This window comes from Hevea brasiliensis, chromosome 1 (assembly GCF_030052815.1).
Source record: "Hevea brasiliensis isolate MT/VB/25A 57/8 chromosome 1, ASM3005281v1, whole genome shotgun sequence".
Taxonomy (NCBI): Eukaryota; Viridiplantae; Streptophyta; class Magnoliopsida; order Malpighiales; family Euphorbiaceae; genus Hevea; species Hevea brasiliensis.
The window spans coordinates 119,358,363-119,382,762 of record NC_079493.1 but is presented as its reverse complement, the minus strand read 5'-3'; the positions used below and the strand labels follow the sequence as shown (position 1 = coordinate 119,382,762).

General features: G+C 29.0%; 3 protein-coding genes across 3 annotated transcripts; all 3 read right to left on the bottom strand.

Moving 5' to 3' along the window:
• Window positions 1-5,199: 5,199 nt before the first annotated feature.
• Window positions 5,200-7,182, bottom strand: LOC110661608 (probable 2-oxoglutarate-dependent dioxygenase AOP1.2). The gene is made up of 3 exons (XM_021820280.2): window positions 6,809-7,182; window positions 5,806-6,127; window positions 5,200-5,718 (listed from the first exon to the last, which is right to left on the bottom strand). Exons 1-3 carry the CDS (start codon window positions 7,180-7,182, stop codon window positions 5,470-5,472), a joined length of 945 nt encoding a protein of 314 aa, XP_021675972.1. The 3' UTR covers window positions 5,200-5,469.
• A 4,895-nt stretch (window positions 7,183-12,077) lies between these two features.
• Window positions 12,078-13,493, bottom strand: LOC110661607 (probable 2-oxoglutarate-dependent dioxygenase AOP1). Its single transcript, XM_021820279.2, has 3 exons — window positions 13,078-13,493; window positions 12,664-12,985; window positions 12,078-12,539 (listed from the first exon to the last, which is right to left on the bottom strand). The coding sequence occupies exons 1-3, from the start codon at window positions 13,455-13,457 to the stop codon at window positions 12,273-12,275; spliced, it is 969 nt and encodes a 322-aa protein (XP_021675971.2). The 5' UTR covers window positions 13,458-13,493; the 3' UTR covers window positions 12,078-12,272.
• Window positions 13,494-19,351: 5,858 nt separating this feature from the next.
• LOC110661606 (probable 2-oxoglutarate-dependent dioxygenase AOP1) lies at window positions 19,352-20,546 on the bottom strand. Its single transcript, XM_021820278.2, has 3 exons — window positions 20,173-20,546; window positions 19,724-20,045; window positions 19,352-19,624 (listed from the first exon to the last, which is right to left on the bottom strand). Exons 1-3 carry the CDS (start codon window positions 20,544-20,546, stop codon window positions 19,352-19,354), a joined length of 969 nt encoding a protein of 322 aa, XP_021675970.2.
• Window positions 20,547-24,400: the final 3,854 nt, after the last annotated feature.

The window sequence follows — 24,400 nt, the reverse complement described above, 5'->3', positions numbered from 1 at the left end:
TGGTTTTATCACCATATCAATTTTTGAAGTTGATGAAAAGTTAAAGAGAAACGTATAACCCTAAAATTAGCAATCATTCTTCCAATGGATGCGACAATCACCTGATGATTCTTTAATAGTTGAAAAACAGCAGTGCCACGCGTTCCATTATTTTTATATCATCTGCTTAGTGAATCATTAAAATTTAATAATACAAAATGGACTGTGATTAAGGGTTGCTAGCTAGGGTTTATTTTGAAATCTTGATCTTTTGCAGTTTTAGTTGAGTATTATTTTGAAAAATTGTGAGGAAAAGGACAAGTGATGAATAGTAAGAAAGAAGAGTGGCAGCCCATGATGTGTGTATGTATGTGGAATTAATTTCATTAATATTGCAAAGACAAGAGTGTCTGTCCTTTCAAATGCAGATAATTGTGTTGCAAGCCAAGAAGAACATGTTATTGCGCCTGCAACCACGTGCTCCTCCACATTGGCCAGTCGGCCTAGATGCTTGTTTTTTTAATGAGGACTAGGCAGTTTTTACCGTTTCAGTTGTTGCCTCAGATTGCTGCATTATTATTGTAACCATACTAAAGATTTTAACTATTTCCACACCTGAAACAACAAACGCACACACAGCACATTAAAAAAAAAAAATTTATAGAAAAACATTTAAGAGAAAAAATTGTCTATAGCATAGACAATCTAAACATATTTGAGCCACGAATTCGATGAAAGACTTGAAGGATTGAGTTCTATTACTTTCTCTCATTTTTAATTAAGAAATTCTCCTTATTCTATAGGTTTTACTCTTGTTTATGTTGTCTTTGTAATAAAATATTTGTAGTATATATAAGATTTAAGCAAATCCCTTTTCTTTAGGTTAACTTTTGGAATGAAATTAGATTTGGTTTATTTTCTTTATATAGTATCAGAGCGTATCCTACTTCAATTTTAGGTTACCCATAAATGTGTTTGGCTACAAATTTCACTCTCCAAATAGCTTTTAAGTGGAGTTAGGTTTGGTCCATTTTCCTTACAGTTTAACAATTTTATATCTCTTTTTTGTCCCTTTAAAATTAGTGTTGAATTTACAAATTTTTAAAACTAATATAAAAAATAAAAAATAAAATATTATTAAAAATACCAAATATATAATAGTAGTATATTACAATCAGACTCAATGAGCTATAGTAAATAAAATTAACGCCTCTCTTTTTATATAAATAACTAAATAATTATTTATTAATCTTTCACATATGCTGTTATACAATTTTATATTAATAGAGTTCATTGCTAAAAGTTCATTTCACAATCGTTTATAAGTATAGTAAGTGCAAATTTTAAAAGTAAATAAATTTGTGGATATATAATATAACTTTCATTTTAACTAATTTTAATTTCTATAAAAAGGTTTAATAATTAAATTTATGAAGAATTAATTAAGACACATATAAATATAATAAGAATATTTTTAATATGAAGAGGAATTAATTTAGCATATTACTTAGATCAGGTGTATCCGAGAGACCTATTAGTCCATGTCTGGCTAGATGTACCCTAAGTTAAATTATTCTTAGTCCATTAATAAAATTCAGTTTGCTCATAAAAGAAAAAGAATCAATACATATATATCCCAACAAGTGAACAATGGAATTGCTATAGAAATCCTGGACATTAAAAGAAATGACAGGTAAAAGTGGTAAGAGCAAAAAGGTGCTCTGTCACATTATATAACAGAAAGCTTATGACATATAATACATCTGCTTCAGTGATACAATCCTTCCTTTTTATATAAAAATATATTGTGTTTTAGCTATGCAACTTTTAATGGCATGAACAAAAAAAAAATTTGATTTGAATCAAACGAATTTAAAACATCAGAAAGTATGGCTAAATTCCATGCTTCGTTAATAGTCTTGGCAATTGGTAGAAGAAAACAACTTCAGCTTTCAGAGAGATAATATTTACATACCAAGTTCCAATGTCTGTTTAAATTAGCATTTGACAATCCAGCTTGAAAACCAGGTGGCTCAAATTATCTTTTTTTTTTTAATTAATTATAATTTTAAGCCAAATAATTAATGTGCAGTAATTAGTTCACTAACTTTTTTCCTTTGAAGGAGGAGAGGGGGGGCTCTCAATGTGTACCAATAAGATATCAGAATCATGCATGCTTTGCTGTTAAATAGGAATATCAGAATCAACTCAATCACTTCACAATTATGATAAGGTGGTGAGATGATTTCTAAGATCCACAGTGGGATTGGGAAGGGAATACCGTCAATACATAATCATCATTTTTTTTTCCAGGTTAGATTCAACTTTTGCATCTCACAATCGCTTTAATGAGAAGCCCAAGTTGAATTAAAAGCAAAAGCATTTTTAGAAATGGGAACCCTTTTTCTTTTGCCCCCCTAATTTTCTTCTAATTAAATGTGTCAAATCTCACTTTTAGCTAGATATGGGATCAAACACATCTTACAATGTTACAATAACTAGTCAAAAATTTACTGTGATTATTTAAATTTCCCACGTTAATTCAAATCAGGTAAAGCCATAAATATTTTAAATATATATATATAATAAATATTATACTTAACTTCTATTTTTCCTTTAACAATTCCATTTCAATTGTTATTAAATTGCAAGAGATGGATAACTAACCGAGAATCTGTTTGATATCCATCACAATTTTAGTTTTTGAGTTTTTTTTTTTATGCCTAATTATTCTAGAAATTTATATATAAATAAAATATTTTATTTTAATTTCATGTTTTAAATTAAAAAATTTATTGTTGAAATAGAAAAGAGTAAAAAAGGGTTTTTCCTTATATTTTTCAAAAAGTAAAATTTGAAATTTCTACAAGAAAAACCAAAAAAAAAAAATTGATACAAGCAGCCCTGGACTAATCTAGTTAATTGGGCTTGTATTGTACTGTTGTAGAAACCGTGTATGTTTGGGAATCTGCCATGTGCAGTGTAGTCAGACAAAAATCAGGTTCTAGCTATGACGCTAGCATTTTTCTCATCTATCTATAACCTATTCATAGTACTGAGCTCCATAGCCATTAGGAGACAGACATAACTAGGAACTTTATATCACTACATGCACATTTCCCTATTGCCATTGGTGGGATGACCATAAATTTCAGTTGCCATTACAGATTACAGTTAAAGCCAATCTCTAGCTGGCCTTTCGTTATCTACCTATGCTCAACTCCTAGCTATACTATAGTTGGACATTTCTCTATCTACCATTTTCGGAATATTAATATAACTTCAAAATAAGTAGATAAAAAATTAAAATACAAAATATTCTTGATTATTTTCTTGTAATTTTCAAGGAGAGACAAGAACAGAAGGGCCATGAGGACAAGGCTATAAGTAAATCAAGAATGTTGTTCAACGTAGCAACTATTAAGGATAAGATTCGTTATGAAGTCTGTTATGGTGGTTCTGTTTTAAAACAGTAGCAAAAAGGAAATTATTTAGTCTATTTGAAAGGTGCCTGCAGGACAACCGACAACCCAAAAAAGGAATGGGTAGAGCTGATCCCCTTTGCCATAACAAGATCTAAGACTCTAGATAGACTTATAAAAGAAGGAAATTAAACATTTAATTTACAGGGAAAGTCGAAAAAAGATAAGTTCTTTAGCTGTTCAGAGATTTCTCAGTTCCTAGAAAAAAGAAAAAGAAAGGCATAACTAATTAGTAGATATGGCGAATCATCATCCTCATCATCAACATGGAATCCCACTTCAGTTTTTTCTTTTTTTTTTTTTTTAATAATGTATAACAATTGTTTTTTGGGTATATATCAAAGTGAAATTTATTGCTATGCATCACAACAAACACAAGTAAAGATCAATTTTTTTTTTTCATTTAATTGAGTGATACAGAAATCGTTTTAAGAACTGTGCGTATAATAATATCGAAACTTTTGTGACTCAACCCTCCAAAATTCTGTTTAACTGAAATACTAGTCTCTTAGTGTTAAAATACATTTAGGTATGGAGCCCTTGCTAATTAATATCCCTGACATGCCTGCCATTGGAAAGCGATTGAGAGCATTTAGCTAGAACTAGCCAGGTTCCATTTGCAGACCTTCTTTTTCTGACCATTCATCAGGGGGACATTTTCAAGATCAGAAGTATGCATGCATATTGGAATTTCTACAGCATTTTGTGCCTGAAATGGATCAGGATTCAGGGATTGCCTGCCCCTTTATATTGTCGACAAGCTAAGTTCTAGGAATGAGCACCATCGACTCTATGCATGCACGTTGGAATTTCTACAGATGCCTGGAATGGATCAGGATTCAGGGGTTGCCTGCCTGCCCCTTTTTAGATTGTTGACAAGCTAAGTTCTAGGAAGGAGCACCATCGACTCGGTTATCTAGACGAGAATAAAATCAGTCAACTTTTCAAAACTATGATTTGATGAAATAGTAAATATCAGCATATAAAAATAAAATATCTAATTCAAAAGAAGAGAAAGAAAACTAGTTCTTAATAATCGTCTTCTCTTGAACTCATATGAATTTCTGAATTGTGAGCAGTGTGTATACAGAAGATTTAGAGCTGAAATTTTGCTATTTTCTTCTCGATTTCTGTGATATATATATATATATATATATATATATATATATATGAACTCAAAATGATATTATTCCTGGATTTTGTATACAATGGATATATTTATAAATGATCCCTCTATTTTAGTTCATATGTTACTAAATTTCTAATTTCAATGCCAAAGAGATTTTATCTACTGGGATACTATCCTCTGCTGCAAAGATACCATTCTTTCCTTTTGAGTTTTGTTAACTGCACTTGATTCAAGGTTGGTTTTGCAGTATTTGTGATAGGCTGAATTCTCATCCCCACTTCTTTTTTTAAGGTTGAAAGGAGATGTATCATACTCTAATTTCAAGATTTGGCATCGATAGAAAATTGCATATAAAGGATGACCGCATATATTTTGAGACTCTCTTTGAATGCATATATTTTATTTTGGTTTACAAAGGATAAGTCTATAGATTTCTCTCACCTAAACTCACTTAACCATGGACTCAAGACACAAAAGTATGGTGAGATCTACTAATTAAGTATACAATCTCACATATTTATATATTGAATCCATGTTACACTATGTGAAGGCAAGAATTTCCCCTAAAGCCCATGTGCAAACTCCAAGTACAATATTAATTGAGCTCACTCTAACTGGTACTCATATATGTTGTCCAGTAAAATAATTGCACCAATCCAATCTGCGATGGGTCTTACTCTGCAAAAGTTTTGCAGGATATCACTGGAAAAAGAGATGCATAGACACTGATATTAAATTCTTCTAGACATCAAGATTCTAAGACACCTTGAAAACTTATACATGATGCTTAATTATCAATCCACGGCCTAAGGATGTACTATTATTATTATCCATGAGAAAAGGCCAACACAGTGAGTCGCTAACCATATACAGACACATTTAAACACCACAATAAGTCTTTAGAGCAGACTCAGCTCTCTGACCAGCTTCCGTGTAGTAGAATTTAAGGAACTCTACATGATCAAAGGGCCTAAAGAGCAAGGGATGTTGTTCATCAATTAGCTCTTCTGGAGCTTTTATCATATAGCCTGCTTTTGGAATCGAAAACAATCCAGCAGAATACCTTGCTTCGTTTCCAGTCATCATAACACGGTGATAGGCAGAGTATAATAGACCATTTGCCCAAGCCTGCAAGTATCGGATTTATCTGATCAGTTAAGTTACGAGACAAATAGTCGATTCCATTAACAAAAAATATCAAAGAGAAGAACTTACATAGAGAGAATCTCCAATCATGACGACAAAAGAGTCTGGTGATAGTTTCACATTGATCCATTCACCATCTTTGGTTTTTACCTCTAACCCGTCAACCTGATTTTGGTACAAAATAGTCACGATGTTTTTGTCAGTGTGAGGATGTAAACCAAGCTGTGTATCAGTGGTTTGAGGACCCTTATATTTCATGACCCTGAGAAGATAGTTTGTAGAGTTCATATGTTCATCCATGTATTTCTCAAGTCCCAGGCTTTCAACGATCATCCTCCTAACTATTTGATCTAATTCCGATACTTGCTCTGAAAATGATTGTACAGTTTTGCTGCCAAAAAGAGTTCATCAGTAAAGAAATTAATCAGTATGCAAATAATCTAGCAACTTGCATATAATATTTCCGCTAAAGGAATCGTACTAATTAATTGCCTCTTGACTTTAGTTAATTAATTTCTACCCTTGTATAAATTGCTAACAATGAATGTGGATAGGCATATGAGAAACACAAAAAAAAAGGAAATTGAATAAAAATATTTGATATTTTTTGTAAATTTAGTATTTAAATCCCATTACGCATTAGTATTAATTTTATCCTTGATATTAAAAAATAAAAATTTAAAACATAATTTACTCTTGAAATTAATAAAAAATTTATGAATATAGCTGATTAACTTAACTCGCATTACTCAATCATTGGACCAATAATCCTGTGGTCGACTAATGAGTTTTAACTCTATGATACGAGTAATCTAGTATCGTCTTTAAGATTATGAAGATTTGAGTTCAATCATAGCCAAAACTAAATAAATCAAAAGTTAATAATAATTAAGTGATAATGTGTATCTCTTAGAATAATAAATTATTATTTAAATTTTAGCAACTCTTAAAGTTCTAAAAAAAAAAATTTATCAATCTCAATTACATATATACTCAAAATTTAATTGAAAAGGCAGAAGAAAGAAAAAAATAAATATAAATAAATAAGGGAGTTGGAGAGTAGATAGTGAACCTAAAAATTGGGTTTCCTTGAGGCCACAAGACACTTGTGAGGCTGTCCACGTTTTGAGAAATGTTGGCATCGTCAATGCCCATACTCTCATATAGAGGAGCCTGAGGATACTGTCCAACATACCCATGAAAGGGCTTCTTAGAAACATTTCTCAATTTGGTCTGCAATGGCAGCTCAAAAAGCTCTTCCATTGCACCAACAATACCTTTTCTAAGCTCTGCAGGAACTTTGTTGAACAATGCCTCGAAGCAACCATACTCTTCTAGTGCTTTGCGAACTTGGGATTTCACTGACTCCCATTCCTCAGTTCCTGGCTTTAGCTCTTCCTTAGAAAAGTCTATAACTGGAAGCCTAAGGGGAGTTTCAGAACCCATTTTTCCTTTTTTTTTTTTTTGAGAAAAAACAATTTTCTTTTTGATTTTCTAGCCGAGCTTTACCCTATTTATATTGTTCAATAGACATATAGGGTTCTAAAGTGTGTTAGATTAGAGTTGAGTGTGTATTAAACTCCAAATGGATGTATAGTAATTTAAAATTTGTGATATATTTATATTTTATAATTTTATTTATAGATATAAATTTTAATTAGCTTTGATGATGTAGATATAATTGGATAATGTATACTTATCCATCCATCAATCTATAGCCTAAGAGCATACATTCTGCTTGCTTGATTAAAAACTATACTTATAAGAGAATTTTGTTTTGGGCTTAATTTAGCTCAACCACTACAATAAAATAGGTAAAAAAAAAAAATCGTTATAAAATCTTCAATTTTTGCAATTAAAAGCTTTAGCGAAAGAAATAAAAATACCATTTATTCATCATAAAAATGCATCGCAAAAGATTTGCGGCGAACTTGAATTTCGCCACAGAATATTAAATTACCATTTTAATAAATTAGTATATTATATATTTTTATAATATCGGTCAAGCTAATAAAAAAAAATTAATTAAATTAAGCCTGATTTGAAGTTTAACATTTTAAGTAAATTAAATTAATGAATTTAAACATATCTATCACTCGTCTCACATTTTATACTAAACTAAATAATTATTTTATATTTTTTATATAACTATTTAATTTTTAGGAGCTTGTGATTGTTAGATCATGGTAAAATGGGCATGCTGTAAATCAGAATTTATTTACTCTTTTTATCAAGTATATATTTTTAGGAAGGAAAAGGGATTTTGGTCAATAACATCTCACACTTAGCTTCTAAGGCTTAATTAAGCATTCATAACTTAATTAATTGCATGAGATATATGACAAATATTCCAAATGATTCTTTGCTCCACAAGTGAAATGCTTGGGGCAATTGCAGACAAAACGATCACATTGGCAGCATCATATATAGTCGAATTAATTCCTTAGTTCATTTTTATAATGAGGTTTTTGTTGCTATTGAATGCAATTATTTACATCTACATAATGTGCCTACGAATTATTTAATTATTTACTAATTATTTCGATATCCATTTTGTCCTATCCTTTAATATTGTATAATTTGTTTAATTATTGGACCCATGAATGCTAGGATTGATCCAATAAATCTTTTTTTTGCTTAAAATTAATTTTGGAAGAATATATTTAGAATAATGCTAATGAGCCAGCCAAAGAACCGATTGATACCCTATATTACTTAAACCGTGGGGTTGATATTCCCTGGACCATTAAATTATTGGACCCATTTGTTTAAATTTCTGAAGTTGCTAATGTCAAATTAATAGTAAAATTAATTGGCACGATAATGAAATTAAATAATGAAAGGTAAAAGAAACGACGTTTTTATATATGATGATGATAAAGGAAGGACCACCAACGTCCAAATCATATTTACAATTATCAGAAAATGATAATTGGCTTAGTTCAGGAATAGACTCTTCAATTGTCTTAGAGATAATTTGGTAGTAGATGTTGTTTATTGATGAAGTGGTCCTTCGGGTAAGAGATAATAAATGATGGGTTTCCACTAATATTTGTGTTAATGATCCAAAATAAAGAGTTAATTTGTCACTCTCTGCTACCTAATTCAAGAATATAATTGCAACCACCAATTGAGTTTTATGTGAGGATGCATTTCCTTGCATTTAACCACTTTCGACAATTAGTAATTAATTTATGTCAAATTCTTGGAGGTTAATTTATTTTCTAAATGAATATATAAAGTTGGAAAAGGAAGTTTAAGGTAAATAATAGAAGAAGTTTATGAAATTATGAGGATCGAAGAATTCTATGGTGCATCGAAAATACATAAATTTATTTATTTATTTATTTTTTTGCCCACATAAAGATGTGTTTTTCTTGAAATAAATATGATAAACCTCATTTTCATATTAATGAAAGAATACGTACATTGAATATATTAAATAATTTCTTATACATTATAGTCGAATATTAAAAATGGAAGGGTGAAGAATTAAATGAGCAGAAAAATTTTTAAGTGCATTGGGAGCACCTAAATTTATAATTTTTTTTTTCTCATAAAATAAGAACGATAAACATAATTTTTATTTGAATGAAAAAATATCTATACCAAATACACACTGAATAATTCCTTGTACTGAAATCGATGCTTATAGCCCAATCTTGAGATTGAAAGGGTGAAGAATCGCATTAAAGCCTCCTCCTCAGCAGAATCGGAACAACCTCCGCATATGGAAGCCCAACTCTCACATAGACAGGCCGTTGTCGTTCTGTAGATAGCCACTTGGGCTTTTCTATGGTTATGTACCGTCTAATGGGCTCAAAATTCAAAAACATTGAAACTCAAAAGAATTTAAAAAGAAATTTATTTGTGGAAAATATTTTATTTTTTAAAAGGGTTTTTATTTTTATTTTCATAAAAAATATAAAAATATATTCACTTGTTAATAATAAAAAAAATTAATTTAGAAAAAAAAATTAATTAAAATAAAATAAAAAATATTATAAATTTATTTAAATACTTATTTTGCTTTTACAATTTTTAATATATTTTATTTGTCTTAATTATAAATAATTATAGTATAATTTTTGTTAAAAAATATTATTTTTCATTTAAAAAACAGTTGAAAAATAAGACTTTTGTTATGAATAAAAATAGTAAAAGACAAGTTAAAGTTTTTTTTTTAAATAAATATTAATTAAATTTCAGAAAATTAATTTTTCAATTTTCATCTTGAAAACTCGGACATATAAATATCAAATTTTGTTTTCGGTATTTTTTAAAAAAAAATTCAAAAAATTAATTCAATTTTCTATAAATGAATAGGCCGTAATTGTATACTTTCTTATATCAATTAATCTCATGCAGCCAAAGTACTATTCTGAAGTATATTTTTAATAAAATCGAATCTTGATTGATAAGAAAGAAAGATTATCATACTTATTAATTAAATTAAATTTTTTATTTTTACATTTTTAAGGGTAAAAAAAAAAAAATCAACCAAATAATCTTTTACAACTTTCAAGATAATTTGTATTAATTAAACTTGTATTAATAAAACAGTGGGACTGATATTCCCTGGACCATTACATTATTGGACTCTTTTGTTTAAATTTATGGAGTTGCTAATTATTAATTAATGTCAAATTGATAGTAAAATTAAATGGTGTGATAACGAAATCAAATAATGAAAGGTAAAAGAAATGTTTTTTTTAATAAATGATGATGATGATGATGATAAAGGAAGGACCACCGATGTTCAAATCAGATCACAATTATCAGAAAATGATAATGCATGGCTTAGTTCAGGAATAGACTCTTTAATTGTCTTAGATGTAATTTGTTAGTAAGTGGTGTTTATTGATGAAGTGGTCCGCCGGCAAGTGATACTAATATTTGTGTCTATGATCCAAAATAAGAGTTAATTTGCCACTCTTTGCTGCCTAGTTTGTCAATTCAAGAACAATTGCTGCCACCAATTGAGTTTGATGCAATGGTAATTAATTTATGTCAAGATCTTGGAGGTTTATTTTTGACTATATACGATATGATTACATTATATTGCCTTGCATCTTATTAAGTATTATGAATATAGTCTGACTCGACTTGTTCAATGATTAAAGATATATTAATCACTTGACAGAATTAAATTTGTATTTCTATTTTCTCAATTTTCTTAGTTAAAAATAAAAAATCATGAATATGAATATATAAAGCAAGAAAAGGAAGTCATCCACTTATAGACAAAAATTCGAATCTTCACTCTCGTAATCTTTTTATTAAAAGAATTAAAAAAAATTAATATTAATAACAACAAAAGTTAATGGAGAAATAATATAAATGTAAGGTAATAAGAGATTATAAGGTATACCCTGTGCTCATAACAATATTTTAGAATTGCGTAGGACTTATTTTTTATATTATAAAGTGAATTTTTTTTCTGTTAAAAAAAAAATTTTAATATGCAATAAAAATATTTTATAATCTTTTTAATAAAAATTGTAGGAGGAACTCATGTGTGCTCGCATTGGAATCACTATAAAAGGCCCAACAGAAAAGCTGAAGGCCTGAAAGCCTCTTCAGCCCAACTCTTCGGAAGAGAACCACTTGGGTTTTCAATGGTTATGTACCGTCCAATAAGCTCAAAATTCTAAAACTTTCAGGCTCGAAAGAGATATTGAGGGATGTTTAATTGTTTTTACGTGGAAAATATTTTTCCGTTTTTTATTTTTTATTTTGTAAAAATTTAATTTTTATATTTATAAAAATGAAAAAGAAATATAAAAATATTTTTACTTGTCAATAAAGTACATAATTTTTTGTTCAAAAAAAAAAAAAAATTCATATCTTCCATTACTAAAAAAAAATAAATTATTTTAAAATATATTTAAATACTTATTATACTTTTGAAAATTTTTAATATTTTATTATTTATTTATTTTATAATAATATAATTAATTTATATTTTTAAATAATTACTTAATTTTAACTTACAAAAGTTATAATCATTATTTTTTACTTGAAAAACAATGAAAAAAATACAAATTTTATAAGTTATTTTCTAAATATTATTTAAATTTTAAAAAAATTAAAAATTTGATTTTTTTTTTCCAGTTTTGCATTTAAAAAATTATTTTATGTAAACACAAAACTCTGTTTTTTATTCTAGAAAACTACATTAATTTTTCACAAGTGAATATCCTCCAAAAAGGCAGCAGCATGCATCTCACAGCTACAATTTTAATGGCGGCAAATGAAGCTGTTGCTTGAATCAAGACCAGCATAAATAGATACTAGAGAATGCAAACTCAAGATTAGGATGCCGATATAGGCAAGCAATCAATACATGACTTCTTTAAATTTATAAGTATTTGCAAAGCCACTAGTAACATAGGTGGATTAATCTCTCTTGAAATGCACAAAGGAAATTTCATGCAATTAACTCTGAAGTACTCTGAAATATACATTTGCAAATATATATTGACATGTTTATTTAATATCACACAGACAGATAAGTTTCAGTTTCAATTTCAATTTCAAGCACCATAATAGGCCTTTAAAGGGGCAAAAGCCTTTTCAGGATTTTCACTGCTCTTCTGTACTTCTTCCTGGTGGCGTTTCAGGACTTCCAGAAAATCAAAAGGCTTGTACAGTAAGGGATGCTCTTCATCCACTAGCTCTTCCGGAGCTTTTACCATGTACCCTGCTTTAAATGCTGTAAATGTTCCAACTGAGTATCTCACATCTTTTCCAGTCATCGTAACACGATGATTCGGAGCGTAGATTCGACCATTAGTCCATGCCTGCATGTGGTAAATTCTCATAAAAATCTAAAGGAAAGCAATCCAGGATGTTGTATGTGCATAACAGGCCAGCTATTGAATTAATGAACACATTAAATATGTTAGTGGATTTGTATGTACTCACTAGAAAAGATTCCCCAATTATGACTACGAAATGGTCAGGTTCGAGTTTGACATCAATCCACTCCCTGGTTCTGGTCTCTACCTCTAATCCATCTACCTGATTTTGATAAAGGATTGCGATCATGCCGTGATCTGTGTGAGCAACTAGGCCAATCTCCGCCTCATTGGTCTTGGGGCTTTCATATTTTATGACCCTAAGACAAGAGGCACTCGAGTTCAAGTGTTCGTCCAAGTACTTTTGAAGACCTAAGCCTTCCACGACCATCGTTCTTATTATTTTTTCTATTTCCAATATTTGCTTAGAATAGGATTGTATGTTATTGCTGCCAAAAGTAGAGCAGAGATGCTGTTTAGATCAAAACAAATACGGTAAATATTAAGTTTAAATAGCAATAGAGGAAAAGAACAATCGAACCTGAAACTTGGCTTTCCTTCTGGCCATAGGGCATTGGTTAAGCTTTCGACGTTTTCCAAAGCAATGGGATCAACAATACCTAAACTCTCAAACAGTGGTGTGAAAGGTGTTTTTCCAATGTAGCCAGCATTAGGTATTTCTGAAGTATTACCCATTTTGATCTCTAAAGGAAGTGCAAAAATCTCTTCTAGATCACTGAGAATTGCCTTCCTCAGCTCTGAAGAAATTTTATTGGACACAAACTTGAAACAACCATACTTTTCTGCAGCTTTCAGAACTTGCGATTTTACTGAATCCCACTCCTCAGGATTACTGCCTGGATTCAGGTCCAACCTGGAGAAATCTATGACAGGAAAATCAGTAGGGCCTTTAGGACTCATTTTCCTTTCTTTTTTTCTCTCCTCTTTAATTTGTTAATTTGGTGACTAAGTACTCACATATGCATGAATCCCTTCACAAATTATTTCCAGTATATCTAATAATTTGTTATAATGGAAGATTATTAAGAGAACACTTATATGATTTGACCTTTGGATTTGGCAGGTCCTCAACTTTTTATATAGTTTTCGAATGATACTTTCTCCGTAAGGGGACAAATGAATACTTACAGACATTCTGTGCCAATCTATTGAAGAATCTCTCTCATTTGCTTTATTTCTAATGCAATTAATTGGCAATTATACGTCCCCTCTCCCAACTATATGAAAAGGGCAAAAGAAATCCTATTTCAAAAATGAAAAAGAAAAAAATAAAATCTCTTTCACGCACGTTATTATTTTATTTCTTGGAAAAAAAAAAGAAGTGAAAAAGTAAAGCAGAAATAATGAGGAAATGCCACATCCATTATGTCCCCTTGAATCAACCGAATCACACTTGCCGGAGGATTACTTAGCTTGGTAGAACCGTATGGGAGGGAATGTGCCAAATGAGCCAATCAATTCCCACAAGAGTAGTTTTTTTTTTTAATTTTTAATTTTTTTTTATTTATTGAGGAGCTAACTCTTGTGCAAATTTTAAAAAAAAAAAAAAAAAAATTGCACAAGAGTTAGCTCCTCAATAAACATGAAAACCTGAACATACCAATCTCTAATGAAAAGAGGGTGAATAGCAGAAATAAGAGTTGGTTCAAATTTTGATCTCCCTCAAGAATCGACTGTTAGACTGCCAAGTAGTCAATAGCAAGCATATCATTTTACTTTCTGTTTAGGAGCAGCCAGGGTAAAGTAAAGTTTTTTAAGGTAAAATTTTTCAATGTATTTTTTTTTTCTTTATATTCGAGAGAAAGGGAAAGTTTTTTTAAGTTTTGTTTGACAATATTAATTGTTTTAGTAGCTGCTAATTGTTTTAATAGCTAGCAGCTGTTTTACTAGCTATTATATATTAACTATTAATGATTAGATGTTTATATAATGATTTAAAGTAGAAATACTCCGTAAAAATAGTTGTTGGATAGAAGGAATAATTTTTCATGAATCACTTTCTTAACCTCTAAATAATGTCACCAATTATGTGGATTGTAAAATGGATATTTTTGAAAGTTTTTAACATTCAAAAATCTTGCTTTAAAAACTTTGTGCTCTTCCAAACACAAATTTAAGGTTTTTAAAACTTCCTTCCGAACAAGGGCTTAAAAGAAAATGAGAGTTTAACACTGTCATCAATATTCAGCTTAATCCAGGCGGATGGAGGAGGAACCCAACTCATGAGAATTTCCTAGCTTGGCCAATAATCCACACCTGCATTCTCAGTGGAAATCACCCTCACCACTCGATTGGCTTTAGAAAGAATAAACTGAATAGGAGATTTAGGAGATCTAAATTCTCAAAGATGCAGATATTACGCCATTTCCATATAATTAATTATAATAAACCAAATGAAATAAAATTAATTTCAAATAATATATTTGTCTTTGCATTTAAGTTTCCTGTAGTAAATTATTCTTCTACAAAATTAAGAGAGTTGACCATTGGATGTGAAATAGAAGTAAATATTTAAAAATAGGCAACAAATCATAAATGCTTTTAAAACAAATCAGTATATATCATCCAAATCACAAAAATTAATTAATAATGAGAATATAATAAATAGTGGGGGAGTTGTATGATAATATATTAATGAGGACCACATTACATAGCTTATCCAAAAAAAAGGACTGCATTACATATTACATCTCCATTATTTGATCTGAAAATAGTGATAATGATTTTATATTAATGTGTGTATGTTTTTATATATAAAAATTTTGATAATTATTCTAATTTATATAAAATATATCTCAAGAAAATTATATAAAAAAAATTTAAAGTCAAAATTTCATAACTTACAAATTATTTTAATTTCTTTGAGTTAAAAGTTATTGATAATTTCAGTTACTCGTGATTATCAGTTTATCAGTGATAAGTTACTTATTGGCATTAAGTAGAGATAGCTCAGCGGATCAGTATACTTTTGGCATGGGACGTTTGAGCTGCTATGTTATAAGAGGTTAGAATTGCGTCTTTGTTAACGACTTAAGCTTTTGATACGGTATTAAGTGCTCAATTCTATAATTGATATCAGAGCCGAGGTCATGGGCTCGAATCCTTTACATGTGCTAGAGGGATCATTGACACTGAGTGGGGATAGAGATTAATGAGTCAGCATCCTGCTCAGCTCTCTTTGACCCCTGACACTTGGGCTAATTATTAGTAAGAACAATTATAATAACCTAAGAATCTTTCCGAGGCAAGATGATAAAAAGTGAAGCCAAAATGTTGATTTGTTTGGTTATATCACCAAACTTTTTAATTTGATTAGATTAGAGGTAGTCATGGCATTAACTAAGCTCGATAATTATATAATAAAAAATACAGATTCATTTATTTATTTAGTTTTATTATTTTTGCCTTCTCCGTGATCTAGATGATAAATTAAAATAATAAAATTTCATTTTGTGGATCTCTCTACCCTTGTCTTTGTTGACCCCATGAGCTCAAAGGAGCATAGATTTTGATGATAACAAAACTCAACTAGAATCAAACCTTGTGTTAAGTGTTGTGCTTCTCAAAGAACAAAGAAAAAGACTCAAGGAATTCATGATGGATTCGTACTTTTAAAGAAAGGATGACATTTTAAGATAACACATGATGAATCAAAGGAGATAAAGGAAGAAAATGTTACTTTCCAAAGCTGCATTGAAGATCAAATTTGAAGGTACATGTAGTATAGAAGTTAGTTTTAACTTTTAGGATTGCTTATGAAAAGAATTGAGGATTAGAAGCCAATGGTACTTATTTTTAATCTCTCAAATTCTTATCCTAAGTTTTCAAAACTTGTTTTTAAATATCATCAATGGCCTAAAAGCATTTGATTATGATTTGGTGTAAAGTTTTAAAGTTTTCAAAGTTATGCATAAAAGTTTTCCTAGTATGCTAACTGGTTTCCTACTTGTTTTGGTATGCTAACTAGCTTACTACTTTTTCTGGTATGCTAACTATCTCAACTCTGCATAACATCGCGAAAAAAAACAAAATAATGGTTATTTTATTGAAATTTGAAATTGTAACGTTCAAATGAGTTCTCAAACGGTCAGAAACGTTCTAAAGCTATAAATACACCTATCCTTGGCCATTTTGCACTTAATGAAAGTCTCTCTACTATTCCTAACCTTTTAAGATCATTAAAGCTTTCATTCAAAGTGCTCAAATTGTTTTTATTGATCATCATTGGCTTACCTACTCATCACTTCTTTAGAGATTCTGTTGTATAGAGTGATATTGAGTTTTAAACACTTTTTTTATCATTTATGAGATGTCATTCAAGTACTTATTAAAGTTTGATTGTGAAAGTGTTTAGGATAACACTTAATAGAAGTGTGAAGCTACTTGTAAAAGCTTTGGTTTGAAGATTTGTAAAGGGCTTTTGTCTCTTGCCTTTAAAAGAGAAGATTAGTGGAGTGAAGACTCAAAGTGGGATCTTTGAGAGAGTGGATGTAGGCTAGTTGAGTCGAACCACTATAAAAATTCAGTATTCAATTTTCTCAACCTTTACTCTTTACATTTATGCATTTTAATTTTTTGATTGAAGTGTTTTTGCTGAAATGAAAATTGATACTGTTTATTGTTAACCTTGCTGCAAACTGAGATAATTGGTTTACTGTTGAATCTGCTGATATCTGATATAATTTGCTTACTGTTATATTTGTTGTCAACTAATATATTTTGTTTACTGCTCTGTTTGTTGTGTTGTGATTTTATTCAGATTACTGGAATCCTTACTGAATGCCAATATATCCTGTTAGATCAGTATACTGAATCCTTATGTGCCAACTTTATATCAACTTATCAATTGAGCAGTATTATACATATTTCACAGTAGAAAATTAGGTTGAACCAAGCTACAATTTTTCAAAAGTTTTGAGCAAGAATTGAAAAATTATTTTTAAAGTCCAATTCACCCCTCTCTTAAACATATTTTGGAACATCAGTCTTAAATTGACTTTGACTATTTAAATTAAATTCTAACTTTTAAAAACTATTTAAAAAAAACTATGTTTTTAAATTAATTTATATTGAGAGTCGATTTGAAACTCCACCGTTTTAGAAATGATTCCGATACCATTAAGTTAAAAGTTTTTTATAATAAAACTAATCCTTTAAAAAAAAATTACATAATTTCTCATAAATTTAATGGAGTGTTTAGTTACTGTAATTTAAAATTTTTATTTAGAATTATTTTCCTGAAAAAATAGCTTTTCAAGCTTGGAAAGTATTATTAAAAATGTAAAATTATCATGCTTATAATTTAAATTTTCTTTTAAATGTATAGTTTTCATGTTTGATTAGATTATGATAAAAAAAGATAAAGTGTAATAAATTATTACATCACTCCTGATTTAAATATATCTTTTGAATATATAAATATAAATATTATAAAATGAAATTCATCATAAAAGCCATAATATGGAATATGATAATTATTATTATTTAAAAATATAATGTACTTCGTTTAGAGTATTTTACTCCTTTTTTATTAAAATATTTTACACAAATATATGTGTTTTTGAATTGTTCTCTCATAAATTTAATTATTAACTCCTCATTTTTAAGAATTAAATTTTTTTGAAAATGAAATATTTTTTATATAGTACATCTCAAAATTCGAATAAGTTCTCAAAAGGGTTGGATTCTCTAAGTTTCATCCAAATAACAAGAGGTTCAGATTCATAACTTGAATAGACCGAACACAAGGAGTTCAGACAAGACCGAACACAAGGAGTTCAAACAAGACCTAGCACGAGGATGTTGGAAAAGATGATTTGAGGGCTGAGCTTGGATTAAGTTTGGATAAATAAGTTAATCTCAGAGATTGGATAGAAGTTGTTGGAACAAGCTAGATTGTCGATAAGAATATCACTCGGATAGTATGTTGTGTTTCTTTAATATATGGAAGGGTACAACTAGAAATAAATTAACAAAATCGCAAATAAACTATCCCTTACCCTTATAAATAGATTCTTAACACCTGCCAAGATATATATTACTGACTTGAATGTTGGAGTGATCACATTCAAACTACTAACCTTACATTTTTCCTTGCTTACAGAACCCCTGGAGTCCATTCACTTGCCCGGGAATCACAAACAACATATTTTTTTAATAAATCAAACATTAAAATTTAATATTTCTAATCACTTTTTGATAGATTTCGTCTACCAAATGTTCTTTTAATTAAACCCTAAATTTTCTCACAATGTGATATATAACCTAAACAAACCATAAAAACATGACCATTTTGTTAACTTCCACATCAATTCTAGTAGATGGAATTGCAAGAAATTTATTTTATCAGAAAAACAAATAGTGTTTGAATTGAATATAAGGCCAATCATTGGAGAAATTATGTAATTTTTCAGAAAAAATTTATAAATTCGCATTAATAAATCATTGATTAAATTTAACCAAAGTTTGTTAAGGATCAAAGCAGACTTCAGGGAGCCGGTGGCTGAAACTTGAAAGTGATTGTTTAACCATCATTTCAAAACTCAAGAACAATATGGATACAGATCTCACCTCATAAATTTCTAATCATACATGTAATCCAATGTAGCTGAATACCATACAAACGTACTCGCACACAGACGCATATACATTTTTTTTTGTCCATTGGAAGCCCCCTAGAATTAATTTGGATTACATAATGAAGATATCTGAAACCCTTCTACATCCAAATCAACTAGAGACATATACATTTTATTTTACTGGACAACTTTTGCAATATGACCGATGAGTATATATCAAACATCAACTCCAAAATAAGCAGTCAAAGGAACATAGGGCTTTAGAGTAGTTTCATAATTCTCCTTTGCATCTCTTTGGACTAATTTGAGATACTCAAAGTGATCAAAAGGTTTATATAGCAAGGGATGTTCTTCATCCACTAGTTTTTCCGGAGCCTTCACAATGTAGCCCTCTTTAAAGGCTGTGAACAATCCTGTAGAGTATCTCACTGTATTACCTTTCATCGTTACTCGATGATATGGAGAGTATGCTCGTCCATTTGTCCATGCCTACCGAAAAAAATTGTAAAATGTAAAATCTTGCATCTTTAATCCATGGTAAACCAAGTTCAAATAAGAAAAATCCAGAAAAGAATGCAAGTGACTTACATGAAGAGATTCTCCGATCACGACCGTAAAATTGTCCAGCGTGGGTTTGGCATTGACCCATTTACCATCTCGGGTTTCAACCTCTAACCCCTCAACCTGATTTTGATATAATATGGTCATTACATCCTGATCCTTGTGAATGTTTAGTCCAACTTCTGTCTCACCTGTCTCAGGTACTTCATATTTCTGAACCCTAACAGCGTAAAATACTGAGTTCAGGTGCTCCTCCAAGTGCTTCTCAACACCCAAGCTCTCCATAATCATTCTCACAATTATTTTTTCCAATTCTGACATTAACTTCGTTAATTCATGTAAATTTTTACTGCCAAAAAATAGAACTCATAATAAGTGAGTCACATAATCAATCAAATTAAGTACGAAAAGAATAAATAAAAGCAGGATCAGAATTGAAGTTTATGTAATCTTGCTGTTTAAAATTAATTACAAACCAAAAAACTGGCCTTCCAGAAGGCAAAAGGGCATTGATCAACTTCTCGACCTTTTCGAACCTGAGGGGATCATCAAATCCAATGCTCTCATATAGTGGTCCGAAAGGTGATTTTCCTATATACCCACCATATGCTAGTTCAGAAATTTCGTTGTTAAGCATTTTAGTTTCAAGAGGAAGGTCGAAAAGCACTTTCAGCTCAGTCAGGATAGCATTTGGAAGCTCTTGAGGAATTTCCTTGAACACGGCCCTGAAGCAGCCGTACTCTTCCACAGCTTTCCAGAGTTGGGATCTTGCAGAATCCCACTCTGGAGTAGCCGGCTTCAGGTATGATAAATCTATTTCTGGGACATTAAGAGGGTTGTCAGAGCCCATTTTCTTGATTGGTTGGTGAATTAAAAAAAAAAAAAAGATATAAATTCCTTGGAAGTGTATAGTAGCGTTTGCTTCATCTTTGAATTCCTAGCCCATTTATAGTGTTTTAAGGATCCTCTTTTGTGAAATGATAAATGAAAGATCACAGTTTTTCTGATTTTACAAAAGGAAAAAAAAATTCAAGTGTTAATTGATTGGAGCTCTTGTCACTGAAAATCTCTCAAAATTTTGTTGATACTGTAGAAATGGTAGAATATATATATATATATTAATGTCAAATAGAAAGTTTCTTCTTGTCATGCCGTATGCATTATGTAATGCTTGAAATGAACAGGCATTGATAATATTTCATTGTCTGATTCAGAGATAGAAAAAGCTATATTTATTTCTTTTTTAATTCATTATTTTATTCTGCATTTGATTTTAGCAAATGCTTATAAAAAGAGAAGGAAAATAATCGAAGCTTAGCTGGCTTTTTTTTTTTTTAATTTTTTAAAATTTTTTTAGGTCAATCACACCAATCGCTCTTGTCATGGATTTGATGGAATCAAAAGACCTTTGATTTTCTATTTTCTTTATTTTTTTTTATAGAAAATACTTATCTACAATATGGTCACTGGGCCAGGTTTTTTACTCGACACATTTTGATCATATTTTAAATTAGACATTACATAAAAAACGTTCAAAAGAAATGATATGGGAATTTTAATCTTCTAACTTTTTTATCATTAATTATTGAAATTAGCAGTTCTGCCATGTTTGTTTGTTGGATCAATAAATTTTATGTTTAAATTAATTATTTCTATTTAAACGTAAAAAATATATTATTTTACATTAATTTACACTGAGATAGTTCTAATTAAATATAAGAATTTAGATAATCTTTCTTCCTTAAACTAATTTTTTGAGTTATATTAGGCTCATTTCATTTTTTCTACCGTAATCCATGATTTTAGTTTATTGTCTTTTGTATTTTAAGAAAATTTTCGATTAAAATTTATTTAAAATATATAATTTTATAAGGGAAAACATTAAAAAATATTTTTTTTATACAGATACTATATTTTAAAATAATTTTTAATTAAAAAAGGTGAACGAAACGAGTGAATTGATTCAAATTATGTGAGTCTTAATTTTCTAGTGGATTTAAGTTGAGTCATTTCGATTGTTAGTTTTTTTAAGTTGTTCACTGAATTACGTACCATAGAGAAAAAAAAATAATTTAATTCAAATTCTAAATTAAAATATTATTTTTTTTAAAATAACTTTATTTTTTAATTAAATTTGAATTGATCCGAGTTAATAAAATTAATATATAAATTTTAGAAGATATTTAAATTGAATCATGCAAATTATTAAGAATCATTTGATTTCGATTGTTTTTAAATTTACACAAATTATAAAAAAAAACTAATCATTTTAAATATAAATAATTCTTTATCAAATTAAACGGGAAAGTTAAAATTTCTCATTTCAATTTATCATATAAATATTTATAAAGATAGTTGTCTTTTAGTGTTAAACGTCATTGATTATGTCTTAATAATAGAAATTCATTAAAAAATTAAATATAAATGATATGATAATCCTCTTGGAATAATGCGTACCCAACATGATAAACAATGAAGCCAAAATAATGTCAATTTTCTTTTGTTCCAATCAAGGAGTCAATAAATTGATAAATTGATTTATGATTATATATATATATATATATAGTGCTTAAGCTAAAATGGTCCTATGCAAAGCAAATATGAATAATATAATTAAGTAGTCCATTTTGAAGAAAAGTGAGAAATCGGGACCATTTGATCAATGCTTTCAATTGCCTCATTGCGATGTATCCTTCTTGGGACCATTGAATTAATATTGATTATTTGAATAATCTTACTGATTGAGAGTTCGAATTTTATATATCATATATAGTTTGACATTAATAGCACACATATATATATATATAGGAATATGATGTATAGTTAGAATCATCTATTAAATTTGAAATAATATATAATAAGATAATTTTTATTTAAATTTAAAAATATAAATTTTACATACAGTTAATTTAAGTTTAATAGATAAAAAAAAGTTTAAATATTTATGTGAATTTATGATTACATTCGATTTTTAAAATTTTTTATATTATAATCTAATTTTTATGATTTTTCGCAATTTTAACTAAATAGTTAAATTGAAAGTAGAAAGTTAACATTTTTATTTGAAATAATTTTCTTATGATATTTAATTATTATTATTATTAATAAAATATAAAAAGATATCATAGACTTGGTTTAGAATATATAATTAAAATTTTAAATTAAAAATATTTAAAATAAAGCTATTTATTAAAAATTGATGAAACCAGTCCACACAAGATGGGCTTAAGTCTACCACTTGGGAAAGGGCTCATAGCCCATTACTTCCCCAACAGAAGTTTCTCTTTGGGAGAAATTAAATACCATACAAAAGCGGACTCCTACAATATATTCTGCTACTAGCTAAAGAAAGGAACTTTGGACAGGTAATCTTGGAAGGAGACTCGCAGGTGCTTATCCAGGCCATCAACGGTTACGTAACTCCTTCACAAATCCAAGGTTCAGTCTTAGATATTCTTCACATGGCATAGGCGTTTGATGTTTTTTCTTTTAAGTTTGTTAGAAGAGGCTGTAACCAAGTTGCTCACAGCATTGAAGCGCTTGCTTTAAGAGATCTTTCGTTTTTGTATAATCCCTTACAGCATTTTCAGTTTGCATTCTCTCCTATATCTGCTTAGGACCTCAATGGAATTCTTATCTTTCAAAAAAAAAAAAAAAGAAAGGAGAGTTCCTCTTGCACATGGAATTAGTTTTCTATTCAATATGGAAATGAAAGAAGATTAATATGAGAGAAATGTGTACACTCATGATAAACAGAATATGTTTGCTCTCTAAGCTGGTTATATCCTCGGCAACAACAAGAACAAAGGTGGCTCTTCCATTTAGTAATTTGGTGCCCTCGGTTTCTATCACAGTGCAACTTCTTCCTCCACTTTTGTTATTAGAAAACTTTGTAATTTAGGTACATATAAACGATGAAAAATATATTTAATTCATCTATAATATGTGATTAATATAAATTAATAATATAGCATTGATTATGGGTATATATGCGTGATTAATATGATTAAAGCCATATTAATTTTTCTTACAAAAATTAACTAAGACAGTAAAAACTATTGTAGCCTACTTATTATTTAAAACCATGTAAGTAGAACTTTGTAGAAAAGATATTTATGTAGTTGTCTTTTTTTTTTTATATATAAATATTATTATAAATGAGGATATCAAAGTGAGTATTCAACAAAAATTTTTTTATTAGAATGAATTAGAATTTCAAATAACATAATTAATATTGTTATTTTAAATATCACTTTTTCAAGTTTATACTATTTTGGATTTGATTGAAATTCAAATTCATATTTTTTAAAGCTTTCCAAATAAGATATTTTATTTAAATCTAAATCAATAGATTCAAATCTCCGAATCCAAACATAATATTATATTATTTTAAATTGCTGATTTTTTAAATTATTTTTCAAATAATTATATAAAAATGATTTTGAATTAATTTTAAATATATTAATTTTTTTAAAATTTAATTTTATTAATTTAATTTTAAATAAAATTTAGATGGCTAATTGTTAAGAGTCCCACGTTTAAAAAAAAAAATTAAAACTAAGCAGCCAATTGATTTACTAACCAATTTCATGGACTCTTACCAATATTCATTCATCTTCACACTTCAATTAAAAAAAAATATATTGTGATTTGGAATCACAGCATGTTAAGGCCCATTCAGTTTCCAGTTCAATTTTTTGGTGT